At 41.4% G+C, this 17,031-nt stretch overlaps 1 protein-coding gene across 2 annotated transcripts; it reads left to right on the forward strand.

Annotated features, from left to right (window-relative positions):
* Positions 1-16,808, forward strand: rpap1 (RNA polymerase II associated protein 1). Of its 2 annotated transcripts, none has more exons than XM_085143635.1 (27): positions 1-109; positions 855-1,049; positions 1,167-1,315; positions 1,435-1,533; positions 1,723-1,876; positions 2,033-2,200; positions 2,370-2,597; positions 3,295-3,410; positions 3,506-3,604; positions 4,060-4,161; positions 4,263-4,430; positions 4,808-4,987; positions 5,087-5,221; positions 5,311-5,469; positions 5,863-6,020; positions 6,359-6,529; positions 6,629-6,824; positions 7,091-7,200; positions 7,300-7,495; positions 8,992-9,138; positions 9,427-9,569; positions 9,886-10,318; positions 12,441-12,559; positions 12,643-12,874; positions 12,973-13,149; positions 13,698-13,754; positions 15,366-16,808. In XM_085143635.1, the coding sequence occupies exons 2-27, from the start codon at positions 857-859 to the stop codon at positions 15,513-15,515; spliced, it is 4,239 nt and encodes a 1,412-aa protein (XP_084999761.1). In that variant the 5' UTR covers positions 1-109; positions 855-856; the 3' UTR covers positions 15,516-16,808. The 2 variants fall into 2 exon arrangements, with proteins under 2 accessions (XP_084999761.1, XP_084999762.1); XM_085143636.1 differs by having other exon boundaries at positions 1,435-1,527.
* Positions 16,809-17,031: the final 223 nt, after the last annotated feature.

The following is a 17,031-nucleotide window of genomic DNA, read 5'->3' on the forward strand; positions in this document are numbered from 1 at the left end:
TTCCCGGAGTACGTTTTCCCCTTCCGCCGTGTTGTGTCACATCAAAAATCTTCCGTGCGAGCTGCAGAGTCTTGTGTGGATTCTTCAAAGGTCCAGTTAATAAATGAAGGTTAGCGCCCGCTATTATCAAGATTTTCAAATAGCAAAAAACAGATAGTTTAAATTTATACTCCTTGGTACTGTTTTGGACAAATTTAGCTCCAGATAAAAAGGAACTGTGATGGAATTCAAGCTAGCGTCAGCTGTACGTTACATTCATCCGCGGTAAACTTCACTACACGTGAAAAATGGATGAAAAACCCATCTCCTTTCATATAATCACTATTTATTAATGTCTAAACGCTTAATTGAAGATAGTGTCTTTTTATCCTTTAATGCCCTCCTATATGGGCTTAGTTAGCACTACGGGCATGACACTGTCAAATTCCACTGACTCTGATCTCCAACCACAGATTGTATTTGTAGTTTCCAACCTGACGAACCTGAGTCTCAGATAAACACAGCAATGAAACAGCCTGACACAACAGATGCGTCTATTAATAAGACTTGTGTTAGGATTAGGTGTTGGAAGGTGATGGGCTGGGATAAAGTCAGGGTTTTCCCTGCATATTACAAAATGGTATTATTAACAATATTATTAAACATTTTTTTTACGTGAAGTTTACTCAAACTTAAATACGTTTTTGTTCATAAAATACCCTAAAGTAAGTAGGAAATTGAAAGACTGTTGTAATATAAGATAACATAGGCTTTGCCTAACTACATGCAGACCAGCTGTGGCTACAAAGGCTTGTTTTGCTGTTAAAATATTCCCAAGATGCCTATGTTTAATGTCCTCTTTGTGTCCTTAACAGCAATGTTGCGGCGTCCCAAGCCAACTGACTCAGAGGCAGACCTCCTGAGAGAGCAGGAGCACTTTCTCACTTCAGGCGCTCCCTCCGCCGCCAGTGTTGTCCGCCGCCCTGACAAGAGGAGAGGAGAAGCTGGAGAGGAAGAAGGGCGGAGTGGGGAGAATGAAGGGAGCCAGAGGGATGTGGTCACCATTGAAGGTTACAGATGACACAGATTTTTCACAAGAGCATATTGTGTTTTAAAACTTGTCTGATTTTAACTTTTTGGGGTGTCTTGTGTAAGTAACTAAAGCTCAGCTGTTCTCTTAAATGCAGATCTTCCAGATCAGCTCCCTTCTCTGACCCCAGCCCCTCCTAAGAAGTCTCGCTTTAAAGCGAGTCGTGTCACCTTTGAGGATGAGGATGCCGAGGAAAGGCTGGACAGACACGACACTCACATCAGTGCTGTTCTCTCCAGAATTGTTGTAAGTGGAAGCTTCTTGTCTGTTTTCAGTTGGACTTGTTTAATGTCTTGATTGGTGTATCCATAGTTTGGGATTCTTTTAGTTATTTATTTTACGTATGTGTATTTTTTTGTGTCAAGGAGAGAGATACCAGCTCCACTCCAATATCTCTACCAGCATTTACAGGCATGGCTTTCCCCAAAGTGCTGCACCGCTCAGAAACCAGCAGTCAGGTAAAGGTCAATAATATCATCTCTTCTTTAAATTTTAAAATTTCTTATCAGCCACTATAGATTCATAATCAGTTATTATATTTATTGCAATAAGTCACCCCCTCTTCGTACAATGGCACGCTATTTTTGCATTCATTTGGTGTCGTGTGAAATAATCCTGTTTTTTTTTTTGTTGTTTTTGTTCCCTCCCTGCAGGCACCTCTGTCATCAGCTGGAGGAAAGAAGAGCATCTTTGCTCGTCAGATTGCTGCCCAGAAACTAAAAGAGTGCAAGACAACATTACATAGTTTATCTGAAGCTGCTCCAACCCCAGAAACTACTATGGATACAGATCAGTGTGATGCTGCAGGTGGGGTTAGCCATTAATATCACAAATGCAACACAGGTCTCAGTTTATTTGTGTGTTTTCGAAGAATTTAGGAATTACATATTTTCAGCAGTAGTAACACTTTCTGGAAAATATTTTTCCTCCCTTCTATACCATCCTCTTTGTCTCTCTGTTCAGTAGAACCAGCAGCAGTCTCCGGTCCCAGGTTGGTGTCCGGGCAGGGGCTTCAGGGTCCCGATTGCTCAGGAGAGACCATGAGGATCCACATGGAAAACCAGGCCAAGCTCCAAGCCATGTCCCGGTCTGAGATACTCGAGGAGCAGAAGAAGCTCTTGTTTCAGCTCGGTAGGCATTGATGTTGTCGGCAGGATCTTTTCTTTATAATGCATGTTATAATTAAGATGTGATGGGGTGGATTTTCTATCCATTTAGATGTACTAGTCACGTACATCACACTTTTTTTTTTTATCACCATTTCTGTACAGCATGTAATGCAGTTATTTCTGCTTCTCAGATCCTAGACTAGTGGACTTTGTTAGATCTCGCAAAGCACAGAGCGTCCCATCCTTTCCCTCCCCATCCAAACACCCCAAGGACAAAAGTGACACAGAAGATCCTCCAGTTCAGGATGTGAGCAGAGAGTCAGGCTCCTGCAATGCTGCAGTGTTGTGTCAGAAACCCCAAGAGGTGGAGATGGAAGGAGAGGAGGAGGAGCTGTCAGCGCCACCACCTGCTGTGACGAGTATGATTTATTAAAATTCAACACCAGTTTCTGCTCTCGGCTGCTGGTGATTAAGATGAAAATTAGATTCTAAAATATGTGGATGATGTTGTTATTGAGTGTGCCTATGCAATAGCACACTTTCACATTGTTCCTGTGCCTGCTTTCCTGGTAAGATTGAATCCTCATTTCTGGGATCTTAAATTTGCTAAAGGAGACCAATTTTATCCACTTTTTAAAGAGACTTAGCTGTTAACCAGCATTCCTTCACTTCCCGGTCAAATATCTTCTTCTCATTTCTGCACGTTTTTCCGCTCTCATACTTGTCCATCCTCTAACTGTGTAACTTAATGTTAGATGTAGTTGCTGCATGGCTAAAACTGATTCATATCTCCATTTGGAGTGATAGAAGCCTCTCTTTGAAGTTTTATTTCAGAAAATGCAAAAATCAACTTCACCCCTTAAATTGTTGCTTATACATCACACGAACCCCCCAAAAAGTTAGAACTTCATTATGTTATTCTGTCCCGCTTGCATTGGCTACAATTAATAGCCAGATATTGTTTAAGCTTCTAGTCATGTTTAATGAGTGCTGAGGTTTTTGCAGCAGATGCAGCTTCTAAACTTGTTTGGAGAAGTTGTTTTTGGCTAACTAATTGTCATTTTCATTTACAATGCTATGCTGTTTTTACCACAATGGATGTGTCTGTGAATACAGAGGAGGATCTGCCAGTGAAGCCTCAGAAGGAATGGGTCCACATGGATAAGCTGGAGCCGGAGAAGTTGGAGTGGTTGAGAGACTTGCCTGAACCCAGAAGGAAAGGAACCAAGAAGGTAAGATCCGGTGTTTGATTTGCAAGTAATAAAAGATCTAGTTAAAATTCTGTATTTTATTCAACACTTTCCGTTGTTTTTGTGTGTCCTGATAGGCCATGCAGGCTCGTTTTGACTTTGCGGGGACTTTAATTCCGCCCACTAAGGATCTGCCAACGCACCTGGGCCTCCACCACCATGGAGAGGAGCCTGAGGTCAGTCAGCACAAAGTCACAACAAAAAGACAACTTTACCTCCTTAAAATTGGAGTGATGCTTTTATAAAATGACAACAATGTCAAGTTCCAGTTGACTCCTTGGTAGAACACAGTAGAACCTACTGGATTGTACGTGTAGATTAAATATCACAACCTGTAGCTTAATTTTAAGTTTATGTCATGTTTTTTTACTGAAGTACAAAAACAAGACTGCAGAGGATTTAAATAAGATTGAAGTTTGTAGTGAAACGCGCTTTGAGAGCTCAGTAAGAGTAGAAAAGCACTAATAAGTACCGATCCATTCACCATTTATCTGTAAGTTTTCTCTGTTATTATTCAGTCTGATTGATCCCATCAGACTCAATTTCTTTCTCATTCATTTAAATTCATATCTGCACCTGTAAAAATGTATAAACTCTTATCATGAGATCTCATCTTGACATTTGTCCCCAGCGGGCAGGTTATTCCCTGCAGGAACTCTTCCTGCTGTCTCGGAGTCAGGTCATCCAGCAGAGGACGCTGTCGCTCAGCACTCTGGCGAACATCCTCTCAAAGGTACCAGAACCTAGACGCATGAAGTTCCACTCTTAGCTTTAAGAAGCGTGCCTCTGTCATGTTGCTGGATTTTTTCTTCTTCTTTTTTTTTTTTTTTGCAGGCGTGTGCTGGAGAATACGTGTCAGTCCTGAAAGGCAGCGTGACGTCTACTCTGCTCGACGCCGGCCTGCTCTTTCTGCTCCGCTTTGCATTGGACGATAGCGTGGAGGGAGTGATGTCTGCAGCTGTGCACGCTCTTAAAGCACTGCTTGTGTGTGCAGAAGATGAAGTAAGATTATAAAGCATAAAGCCAAATATTGCAATAGTAATATAATAAAAAAAAAAAATTGTTTAACCTACACTAATTTACTCTTTGTAATTTTCTATATGCACTATTTGAAAAAAGCAAATAAATAAATACAAATATCACAGAAATTTGTCCTCATCGTGAGGACTAATACAAAGAAAGAACTGTATCATGTAAAACTCAAAGCTTTATTTGGGATGATTTGTGCATAAACAGCACAGCATTGACTCATTAACGGATAATATCTTTTAAAACACATCAGCTGAATAGAATAAAATACACTGTTTTTTTACTGTAAATGAGTACAAGTGTCTGAATCCCCAGTCAAGTTCCTCTTACAAATGAGTTCCCTCACTCAGGAGTGTCTGGACTGCACTTTTTCCTGGTTTCGCGGTCTGGCTTCCTTCCCCCTGCTGCCATCTGCTCAGGAGGAAGAAGATGAGGAGGATGAAGGGCTGGATGAAAGTATGAAGGAGACGGCGAAGGAGAAAGAAGAGAGGAAGAGTGATCATGAAGTGGCCAGACAGGATGCTGTCAAGGTGAAGATCTCAATATCCCTCTTTTTTTTTGCATTCTACATGTTGCCTTTGTGACCTGTGGATGGAAACTGATTAAAGGTTTCTGATTTCTGATTTCAGGGTTTGTTAAAAATGAAACTGCTCCCCAGGCTGCGTTACATTCTCGAGGTGGTCCGGCCGTCACCTCGGGTTGTTCAGGATGTCCTGGAGATCCTGACTCGCATTGCTAGGCATTCCTCCTTATCTGCTACGCAGGTAACAACAGCAACTTTTCAACAACTGAGAAATCTTTAAACTCAAAGTCCTTCATAGCTGAAATACCTCTTGGTGTATCCCATTCTCAGGTGTTGGATTGTCCTCGTCTGATGGAGACAGTAATGTCAGAGTTTCTTCCCACTTCCTGGTCACCGTCATCTCAGTCCATTTACGGACTTCCACTTTCCAGCGCAATGAAGCTTCTAAGAGTTTTGGCTACCTCTGGCAGACATGCCTGTGCAAGACTGGTAAAATCAATAAGTGTAATTTTTTAACTGCAAAGATACTCAAGTAAGAAGATTTATAATGCATTGATTCTGCAAGCTGCCAGTCCAGGGGCCGTACTTTTAAGACAAAAGCTAGAAAAACAGTGTTTAGCGTTACTTATGATGTATTCCTGTTTTTAATATTAGTAGTAAACATGTTTTTGGAGGCTCATCGGTGTACTGTAGTGGGAGAACCAGATCCCTGGTTTGAGACCAGTGGTTATAAGCTAGTGTGCTCCTAGTACCAGTCCTAACGAGGATAAATGGGAGGGTTGCATCAGAAAGGTGTAAAATCTGTGCCAAATAAACATCCTCTGTGGAGACCGCTGGAAAGAAGGGTAATCGGTGTTGTGCGTTCTTTTTCGGCCTTTCCAGTTAAACTCTCTGGGAGCGAGTGAGCGGTTGTCTCATCTCCTGAGTGCAGAGCCCAACGAGCTGCTGCTGGAGCCGACCGAGTCCCTCAGGATCACCACAGAGGCCTACAGGCTGTGGGCCGTAGCAGCCGGCTATGGACAGGCGTGCAAATTATACATGTAAGTTATAATGTGAGAGCGATTACTGCCACAGTTCTTAACACAGTTATATTTGTCATATTTTAAAAAAATGTTGCTATGTTGATGCACTAGTGAGAAAATAGAATAAAATGTAAATAATTAATGTCTGTATCTACACTGAGATAGAAAATTTGCAAATGATTCTATCAGGAATTTGCACATTCACTTTATGATGGGCCAACAGCCTGCTAGATAAAGGGTCCCTTACCAGTTTATATTGTATGTGGCTCCCTTCACGCTCTGTCCAAACGTAAGAGCCAGGCTCTCCTCTTCACTCAGTGAGTATTTAATTGCTTTGATTTGCTGTTTTCCCACAGAGACCTGTATCCAGCCTTAGTGACAGCACTGCAGTCTGTTCACAGGCTTCCACCTGCCTCAGATCCTCTGCTGCCTCTGCAGCTCCAGCGGTTTTTGGCTCTGCTTTCTCTGCTCACGCAAGTTACACACACAGCTGGCTGCCATCAGGAGCTCCAGGCTGGGATGGTCAGGTACAGATCAATGAAGCCATTCAGCTAGAGAATCTGAAGGAAGCAGTGTTGGCTTGAACACTCTGATCTTACATGTCACTTCCTCTGCTTTCACTGCAGCTCCGGTGGAGAAGAGTGCCCTCCCCCTCCTCCTGTAACTTGGGGTCATGTCACAGGGTTGCAAACATCCTTAATGGGGCATTTGAAGGGTTTTATTAAGAACCTCGATGATCCACTTCAGAAAGACGGCAGCCTCACTCTGATACCAGTTTACCTCGTTTACCTAGAAGCGTACTACCATCAGCTCTCCAGACAGGTATTTCCTGCCTTTCCCTTCCATAAATGAGATGTTTCATATTTATTGTTACTTATGCAAAGTTGAAATTTGATGTCATGTGATTTCCTAGCTGGTGAGTGGTCATCGTGTATCCTTCCTTCTGCACGCTCAGTCTAAGCAACAGTGAGAATGCAGCTAATTATGTCCTGTTGTGCGCTACATGTGACAAAGGGGAACTTGAGGATTATCTTGTTCGCTGTTTACGTCTCAAATTCCTTGAAACTGATGAACATGTTTTTCCACAGAACTGTTTCAAGCCCGTGGAGACTCTTCAAGAGCTCGAGCTGCTGACATCTGATGTTCTTCTCCCTCTGATGTCTCACAGTGTTGTGCAAGGCCTGATAAAGAATCTCAAGTATGTCTGAAAACAGATGGCAATTTAGCCTTTTTTCCACAAAATTTGTGTTTGAGTTGAACCTTTAACAGCACAGTTTAATGTTTTTTTCTACACCAGGTCTTCTTCTGTAGTGTGTAATGCTCAGGCTATACCTCTGGGCCCAGAAATCACTAATAACCTCCCTGGATTGGCGTGCACGGGATGGAGGAATCGTCCGGGGCTGGTTGGTCCCAGCTCCCCTTTCCCTCTTCTGACTGGACTGGGGCTCCTATTGGAGACGATCACAGGGATCCATAAAGGCCTCAGCAGCAAGGTAGGACTGACTGTCCTTGGGGTGTTTTTATTTTGTTGTTGTTTGCTGGTTTTATACGTTTTCTGCTTCGTTTATGTCCAACCAAAACATAGAACTAATGAGTAAAGCATGTGGACTCTCCTTGTAATGAAGGTATGTGTACTCTTTGCACTCTGGGGCACATTGACTGGCCACTTTGTTAGGTACACCTTTGTAGTATGAGGTTAGATTCCCTTTTTGCCTTCAGAACTTTTGCCTTAATTGTTTGTGCCAATGATTTAACGAGGTGCTGGAAACATTCCTCTAAGATTTTGGTAAATATTGACATGATAGCATCACACACATTTTTTGGCTGAACATGATGACAATCTTCTGTTGCACCACATCCCATAGCTGCTCTATTGGATTAGGATCCGCTAACTGTGGAGGTCATCCGAGTACAGTAAGCTCAGCTGATACTAAGGGGCCCACTATCACCACCCTGAGTCATTGATACAAGGCAGGATGGATCCATGATTTAGGTTTTTATTTCAAATTCTGACTGAATGTCACAGCAGAAATCAAGACTCATTGTTTTCTAATCTTTTGTTCAGTTGTGGTGAGTCCACATGGCTTGTAGTAGAGGTGGGAATCACAATACATCCCATGATACGATATTATCACAATACTTAATGCACGATATGATATTATTGCAATTTTTTAAAAATATTTTGCGATATTCAGATTCTGTACATAAAGGTAAACTTTATCAATATTCATTTTATCTAATAACAAAGTCTCACACTCAGTCTTTCTCTCATTTCAGTCAGTTTTATTGTTGACAAACTGAACGGTTTGTATAACAGTCTAGTCCAACTTAACTGAATGCAACCATCTGGTACAATTATAGCTATTCTGAACTATGCAATTTGTGAAAACTATGCAGCCCCTTCAGCAACTGAAGAATTTGAAAGTAAATTAAAACAAAATATAATTTTACATTAAATAAAAAAGTTTTAAACTTAATTAAAATAAAACATGTCTTTAATTAAAATAAGTAAACTGTCATGTTTATTGCTGGCAAAAAAAAAGTTAAACACATTTGGACAGTGAAGGAATGTCAGGATTCTTGCTCAGAAAAAGGATCAACATGCTCTGAAGTCAGAGCACAAAAACCTTTTTTGTAACAAAATATCGATTTCTGCTGTCCCTGTATCGATACATTATTAGCAAACAAAATATCACGATACTACACAGTATCGATTTTTTCCCCCACCCCTAGCTTGTAGTGTTAATTTTCTCTTCTTAGCTGACAGGCTTCGAGGCTCGATATGCACTGAGAGATGCTCTTCTGCATGCTTTAAATATATACAGGGTTTTAATACTCACACCAGCCCATCTGGCAGTAACGGCCATGCCGTGTCATTCTGATGCTCAGCTTGAATTTTAAGAGGTCGTCTTGACCTCAACGTTGTGCCTAAATGCTGCCATGTGATTGGTTGATCATATATTTAGATGCCCCCTCCCTCACTCACTAGTTCACCGAACTGCTTCTGTCGGAGCCTGTGACTGGTTACCTACGCAGCTGCAGTCAGGCTACACCCAGCCTGTCTCACACCAAGGCTTGGCTTCTACGTCACGAACACCACCTCCTCTACCTGCTGCTGCGACTGGCTCACAGACTGGTACGTCCACTGCATCTTTAATGTTGAGCTCAGTTTAGCCATGTTATACAATATTTTAAACCATTTTTCTTTCAGGCTTTAGTTTCCTTCTTATGCCGCAGCTTGTATGATTCCTGGCTAGTTTATTTATTTTTGCCTTGTATGGAATGAAAATGGGTGCAGCACTTTTCTACTTGATTTTGGTGTTTTGAGCGTAAGATCAGGTTTTATCTGCTCACTTGTTGATGTTTTATTTATTTATTTTAACCTAATCATGTTATTTTTTCCCCTCTGTTTTACCTTTCTCAGGTTCCCCTCGACTTAGAAATAGCAAAACATGCCTCACTTTACCACCAGGTGGCGCTGGTTGTACTGCCTTGGTTATTGCCAGGCAGTGAATACCTGGCACATGAACTGCTCTCCACCATTGTCTTCAGCAAGGACTTTATATCGTATGTTTACCTTTAATCAGTTTAATCTGAGATAAGTGAAGCACCTACAGTATTACTCTAAAGTGCCTGAATTTTTATAATTACTTTTTATTTTGTTCAGCAAATGATACTTTGTCTAAATCGATGTTTAAATTAGTGCCTCAAAAATGTGACTGATGGTTGTCCTCTAATTTTGCTAATGACATTATATATAAAATTTAATTTCTTTGAAATAAGATTAAATTAACAGATGACCCATTTCCATCAAAAATTTCTCGTTCTGTTTCTTCGCTTATTAAATTATCAGGCTGTTTATGTCTGTTTCTTTGATTTCCAGAGAAGGACACAGTGGAGGACCTGAGGCTGTGGAGCTGGGGGAGCTGAAGCTTCACGAGGAAACACAAAAGGATACCTCTCCCTCTCTCCAGACTGTTGGGGCTCTCCTGAGAGAAGCCTGTGTCCAGCTGCCATCCATACGAGGTTGCTTCCTCACTCACCTGGCCCACCTGGAGTCGTCTGTAATAGTGTCCAGAGATGCTCTCCTGGGCCACAACCCCTGGATCAAAAGTCATCTCTTGCCAGAGCTCACCGGTCCCATCCTGCCATCTGATTGGCCTTTCCTTCCACTTCTCAGCCTGTATGAGCAATCGGGGGTGTCTGATGGTGGAGGGCTGGCAGTGGAGGAGCTTCCTCAGGGGGCTCTGCAGGCTGTGACTCACTGTCTGCAGTGGCTGCTGCTGTTGGAGGTCTGGAGGGAGGAAGCGCTAAAGGTATTCAAACAAGTCAAGTCAGTTGTCCGTCAGCACAGTGTCATGAATTTTCTCAGAGGGCTTTGGTGTCAAGTCTCAGTGGAGACCACATAGAAATCTGATTATTAACACATTTAATTAATAGGCAATGTTGTGGGGTTGTTGTACATATAAATGGAAAAGTGTTATATATTCCATGTCAGCCAACAAAATGTATATCAGTAACAGCAGAACTGATCCATTTTATAATAATATAACTAGTACATGCACATACTACTGAATTGTTTGGCCTGTTTGGTAAACTGATGTACTTAATCACATTGAAAACATAGATGTGGTAGATGCTGTTGTTTGTCGTTTAGCTCGTGCCATTTTAGCTTTTATGTGAGGTCATCGCTAGGCTTGTATGATGCAACTTTTGGTCATATAACAGAGATGTTATTGTCATGAAATGAAAACAGAAGGATGCGTTCATAAGAGGTTGCAGGTCCATCGAGGCTATAAAACACGTCCTTTTAGTCTGTTACTAATTGGTTGCCAGGCAGCATGATGGTGGCGTAATGTATCATGCATAGTTCAACTTTTTTTTTAATATAAATTTGTTATTTTCAGGAAATAAAAATGATATGAAGCTTTTATAAGTTGTTACAGGTCCATAATTGCTAAAAATAGGCCATTTCAGTTCATTGCTAGGCGGTTGCTAAGCAACATAATGACACCTTTAATAGATAGGAACCTTCAAGCACCACAAATGCACCTGTATACCAAGTTTGGTTGTTCAACTCCAGATGGTGTGGGAGGAGTTTATGGACAGAGACAAACAAGCTCCCTAATTTTTTTGTGTGAGATATTGAGATGCTGTCATAGTAACACTTTAGTTTTAAACCAGTGTTACAAAGTGCTACACACGGGAAAAACACATTAACAATAGAAATGCCAAGAGTGGATGACTGCTGGCTGTGCAGAACAGCAGAGAAACCTGGAGCTGAACCAAGCTCTTTCTAATCCAAGTGAGTCTTGACAGCAGGATGTGATGAAGGTGGTCTGCTATAAGCCCAACACACCGGTCTCACGCAGAAAGGGGCAGAGGGGTGGTAGAGAGGGGAAGGCAGAGTTGGAGGCCATGATAAACGTTCACTGTATTCATTCTGGAGTCACCGAGTGTCTGAATATGTGACTTCTTTTGGTATGTGCTTGTTTTACTCTATAGAAACTGATGTAGGATGTCTGACGTGCTTGCTGTGTTAGGTGACTAGCAGGCGCAGTTATCCAAAATCTATAACTTTTACTTCATATTCTCCTTTCACAGTAAATCAAATGTCAATTATTTGTCAGTTTATTAGTACTAGTCTTAAATATAGTTCACATTTTTAATCTGTGGTGATTTAGCTTAAAGCAGCAGTAAAATAAATAAACCCATTGAAGTGAATTTAAAGTAGTTATTTTGTCAGGTTTTTAAAAAAATAGATGAAAAGTATCAACGTGACTGCTTCAAGAGACAACATGTTTGCAATTCTTATGCTGTGGAGGCAGTGGGGAGAATGAGAGCACCAGCGGTTCTCGGGGGGTTTTGGCAAGGAATTGAAAGGGTTTCAACCCCACAAATAAAATAGACTCCAGCAAATAAAAATAACAGACTTAAAAAAATATTTATAAGAGTTTTTTAACATTTAGATTGATTAGATAATGGATTAGTTATTTGAATAATTTTTCTACTATCTCTGTGTGAAGTTTCTACAAGGTGAGGATTTCCTGCTTCTTTGTACAGTACGTTGCACCCAGGCAATTCAGAGAATGACATAAATAATAACCCAAAAAGGATAGTGTCGCTTATGCAGGAAAGTACACCACAGCAAAAGCAACTAACAACGTCTGTGACAAAAATTCTTCGACAAGTCGTTTCCTTTTCCTCCACAGAAGGCCGGAGCTGCATGTGTGCAATATGCACAAAGAAAACAAAAACCCTTCAGATGTGGACTGTTTGTTGTAGCAGCAGTTCAGAGTCGCTCTGGCATTGAAAAATAATAAAATAGGATTATAAATAAATGATTATTTACCTGGTAAAAACAGTATTCATCTACTTCTTCTGTAGATCTGTTTCCTTATCACATAAATTGATATTTGCTTCTGTGTCATGCTGTAGGTGGTCCTCCCTGTCGCCAAGTTCGCCCGCCTGTCCTGTGTGTTCCTCTGTTCCAGTGACTTGTTCCTGGAGAGACCCGTTCAGAGGCTGACCTGGGGTCTGTTCAGACTGCTCACCAGGTCTGATATGACACATATAGCTTTTTTTTTTTTTTTTTACACCAACTAATCTCTAAAAGTTAACAGTGACCCTTCATTTTCAGGAGCACCAAGCTGGAGTCTTTGGACCTGAACGTCCCTCCTCCAGGTCTGGCCTCATTCCAGGACTTGTATTCAGCCCTTGTGTCCCAGTATGAAGCTGTGTCTTTTGGAGACCGGCTGTTTGGTTGCTGGGTCCTCTTGCCCCTGCAGAGGAGGTACAGCACCACCATGAGGCTGGCGGTGTTTGGCGAGCACGTGGGGATGCTGAGGTCTCTGGGGGTCACTCTAGAACAGGTAACGATGATGGCGTAATGATCTCTGTTGAAGTGATTTTTCCACTTCCTGTTATAATAAGTTATTTATTGTTTATATGTCTGTCTTGTCATTTGAAGCTGTCCATTCCTATCGAGAGGTTCACCTCCCCACCTGAAGATTCCCTCCCTCTCCTCCGTCTCTACTTTCGCTCTTTGGTAACTGGGACTCTGAAGCGCTCCTGGTGTCCTGTCTTATATGTGGCTGCCTTGTCTCATGTGAACTCCTTCATCTTCTCTCAGGATGCTGCTGCACAGGTACAGCAACACTTGACACACTGAGCACTGGGGTCTGTTCAGACTGCTCACCAGGTCTGATATGACACATATATTTGATAGCGATTTCTTTTACACCAACTAATCAGATAAAGCTCTGCTTTATCTGAATGTTTTGGGTGTGCATTCATGTTAAGATTGTCCTTTGTGTCAATGGCAGTGAAAGCTAAACCCGGCTGCCACATGTCTTGCAGCTGCTCTGAATAGACCCTGGGTTTGTGGGAACAGCTTCTACATCTGCTTTTGCACATTTTTTGGATAGAAAAGGAGCTTGTTGGGTGAAAGTCTTGACAATTTGACAAATGCACAAAACCAGTCCTCATATTATTTCTATTTATTCATGGGTTTGTGACTTTGAATTGGCTGCAAACGTTTGAAGTTAAAATGAGAAACACATAATATTTCACAAAGGCATTATTTTAGAGGGGTGAAGCTGAAAACATTCATACGTGCAGTGGAGCAGCATTAAACACGGAGACATAAAGTGCACGAGCCAGGCTTTGATCTTTAATTCCCTTGTTCTTTTCCAGGAGGTTGAAACCGCTCGACACAGTATGTTGAGGAAGATCTACTACCTGACTGACGAGGTACTCCTCTCCTTTTAGCATGCACTGGTAGTTTTCCTGCTCTCTTTCTGCCTCTGGTCTTTACATGCTGTGTTCATTGATTACTCATTCTTCCCCCTTGCCTCTCTGCTTCTTGATGATTTCTTTTTTACAGTCTTGCTAAACTCTCACTGTTTTCATTGCGTTCTTTACCACCATAATGTCTTAATACTTTTGTTTTCTCAAAGTGGAGCTATTGTGCTCAGTCCTAGCTCCACATTTCTATTCTTGGACTGTACTCGAGTAGATTTGTGTGACTCACAATACAAAATAATCCTTATTTATTTTGTATTGGGCTTTTGCGCAGCTGCTTTAGTTCATCTTTTAGCTCTCTCCTTCCTCCTTCCATCCATTTAATCCAGCTTTCTTCTGAAGGGCTGCAGCTCACAAACAAAAGATGTGAACAGCAGATTGGTAGGACTTCTGTGCTCAAAGCCAGAGCTCTTATGAGACCAAATTAGAAAACTGTCTGAAGCCGATTGTTTAGAACATTATGAAGTCTGAGCTTTCAGCTCACTGGGATTACTTACACATACGGTGACCTCACTGTGAGCGTGGATATTTTAAAAGGTTTATATGTATGATAGAAATAGTGAAAAGTACATTAGTTCTTTAAATCCAGGTTTTAAGTAGTGGCCTCACTTCAGTTGAGTGCATTTGCAAAACACTGTTTCATTATAGGCCTGCATTACCTGCAGTTATATTTAGAAACGTAGTAGGTTACTTACCTGCAACACTGACATCATGTTCTTTTGAGTTTGCTTTTTTGGCTAAAGTTTTGAATGACTTAGTTTTGCACGTTTGTGGAGCTCCTCCACTCTCTTCAATGGGGGCAAATATTTAGTTCTTCTTGGCTTGAAAGGTCAAAAGCCTAAAGATTTATTGTTTTAAACTGATAATATTCAGAATGTGCAGTGATCGTTGTCTGTTTCATACTGTCAAGTGGGGATTTTATATTTTTAAACTAGTGCAAATATGGGCGTATTTACATGAATGACTAAATCAAACTACGTGTCAGGCAGCGGGTTCAGGAGCAGCAGGAGGAGAGGAATCAGCGTTTGTTTCAGAAATGTGGCAGGGAGCAGGTTGGGTTCAGTTAGCTCTCATCATGGAACAGAAAACTCACAGAGCTCGTCATCTCAGGGTGAACAAATTCTACTAAAGCTGCTTTCTGGAACAAGGCCCTGATTTTCGGGAGAGAGTATGTTGTTAATAAGTACTTTTATTTCCGTAACGGGAACTGCTGCACTTCATTGACGACAGAAATCCATCTTCAGGGAGGTGATCAATGAAAGATGGTCATTGAGGCAGAGGCATGCGAGGAGCTGTCACTTGTGCACATTTCATACTGTTCTGATTAAGTGCACGTCCAGCCTAGCATGTAAACACCAGGCCCGGTTAAATCACATAGTGCGTAACAGTCAATATGAGAAAGGAAATGTGTGTGTTTAACCTCAGCTGGTGTCTCTATCCCCCCTGGTAACAGCAGGGTCCACATGGGGCACAAGCATGTCTTGTTGGGAATATCTTGTTCACACAATCACTCCTGCTGCTCCTCTCACATCTTTCTCACTGTCATTCTCTCATTTCCAGGTGTTGAGGAGTCACTTGCTGCTCTTCCGTCTGCCCCAGTATCACTTACAGCTCGGCTTCGACATGTACGAACAGTTGCCTCCCATTAGGGCCAAACGTTTGGAGAGAGTCCTGGGACTGCAGGAGAGCAGTGTTGACAAAGGAGACTGAAAAGAGTGAAAAAAAACCCCGAAGAAAAATAACAGGGTTATATTCTCAAAATAGGCTAGGCAGAGGCGAGATGAGGTATTATGAAAGCAGAAGGTGCTGCATCACAGCGAGATGTTCATTTCAAGGCCTGACAATGTCACATGTAGTTGTTTCCGTGGCCCTTTTTTCTTTAAACTAAAGCTGAGGTAGACTCAGTTTCTAGTGCTTATGGTAGCCTGATGAGGCTCTCACTGGAAATTCTCTGAAAATTATTACATTGAGGCCAAAGGTTAAATAAAAATGTTTTCTTCCTGTTTTGTGACTAATATGTTTGTATATTTGCAAAAAATGCCACCATTTTTTGCAAATATACAAAACAGGATATTTGCAAATCCTGTTTTGGGTTCTTAAAAAAATATGCCAGGGCAGTTCTTCCTGCTTCACTAGTGCCTGAAATGATCTTCATTTGTAAATAAAACAATGATGTTTGAATAAAATATGATGTGTAACCTTTTATCCCATTAAACCTGAGCTCTGAAATTTTTATCTTCTTAATATTAGTATGGATTGAGTTTCACTGTTGACAACAGTTTAATACAGAAACAGTTTGACATTGCTGTTTGTGAAACATGCTGTGTAAATGAGATTCACGGGTAACTGCGACTAAAATGAATATAGGATGGAAAGTTCTCCTGCAGTGTTGGTGCTTCTGACTCTTTCTGACCACTGGCACTGTCACTAAACTTTCTGAGTACATCTGTGGTTGTGGTTTAATGGTTTAAGAAAACCTGCACAGGATACTTGTCTTTGATGCTGAATACTTCATTACTCTTATGATCTACAATTGTTTGCAAGTGTGAAGTTTGATTTACCTTGCAGATCTTGTTTTCCAGGCAATGATGGTGTGTATGCACACCACAATCTTCTCTTCCTGTTTTGTTACTTGTTAACATATTTGCATAATTGTGTGTTGCACATAACAACAACCAACAAGTTTTGGTTTAGCAATTTTTTGTGCAACATCTGAAAGAGTAAGTGGGTTTAGGTGGTATACCTGCATTTCTGCAATCGTCTTTGTGTTAGGTTCCCCTAAAAAGGTCCAGGGGATGAGGGAAAGTAACAAATGGAATTGTTATGGACATTTTAACAATAACCTGCAACACACGCAGTGAGCTTGATTTGAAGTCGGTTTAATAAACACATTGCAATGTGGAGATAGCATCCCAGTGAAACACCAGGACCATCTCTGCCTTGTGGCCACCGCCCTTACATCTTATATACAAACACACAGACAAAGAGCATTCCCCAAACTCTTACATGTTTTTTGGGGGGGGGGGGGGGGGGGCTATACCTTCTCCCGCACAGAGAGAATTATGACCTTGTTTTCTGCTTAGCCTTCACCTAAGGACTTGCATCCCTGATAAGCAGAAGTCTCACTATCTGTTTAATGTCTCCCATTACAATGGCCTCACTGTGTTAACTTTCTACATGCATGTAAAGGAGTGGCAGGAGTGCTCTTACTATGGTAAAGTGAGAA

This window comes from Neolamprologus multifasciatus, chromosome 19 (genome assembly GCF_963576455.1).
Source record: "Neolamprologus multifasciatus chromosome 19, fNeoMul1.2, whole genome shotgun sequence".
NCBI lineage: Eukaryota > Metazoa > Chordata > Actinopteri > Cichliformes > Cichlidae > Neolamprologus > Neolamprologus multifasciatus.

Coding starts and splice junctions, on each gene's coding strand:
- rpap1 (XM_085143635.1), top strand. CDS start 857: ATGTTGCGGCGTCCCAAGCCAACTGACTCAGAGGCAGACCTCCTGAGA. Junction 1,877..2,032: donor AGATCAGTGTGATGCTGCAG/GTGGGGTTAGCC, acceptor CTCTCTGTTCAG/TAGAACCAGCAGCAGTCTCC. Junction 7,496..8,991: donor ATAAAGGCCTCAGCAGCAAG/GTAGGACTGACT, acceptor CTCACTCACTAG/TTCACCGAACTGCTTCTGTC.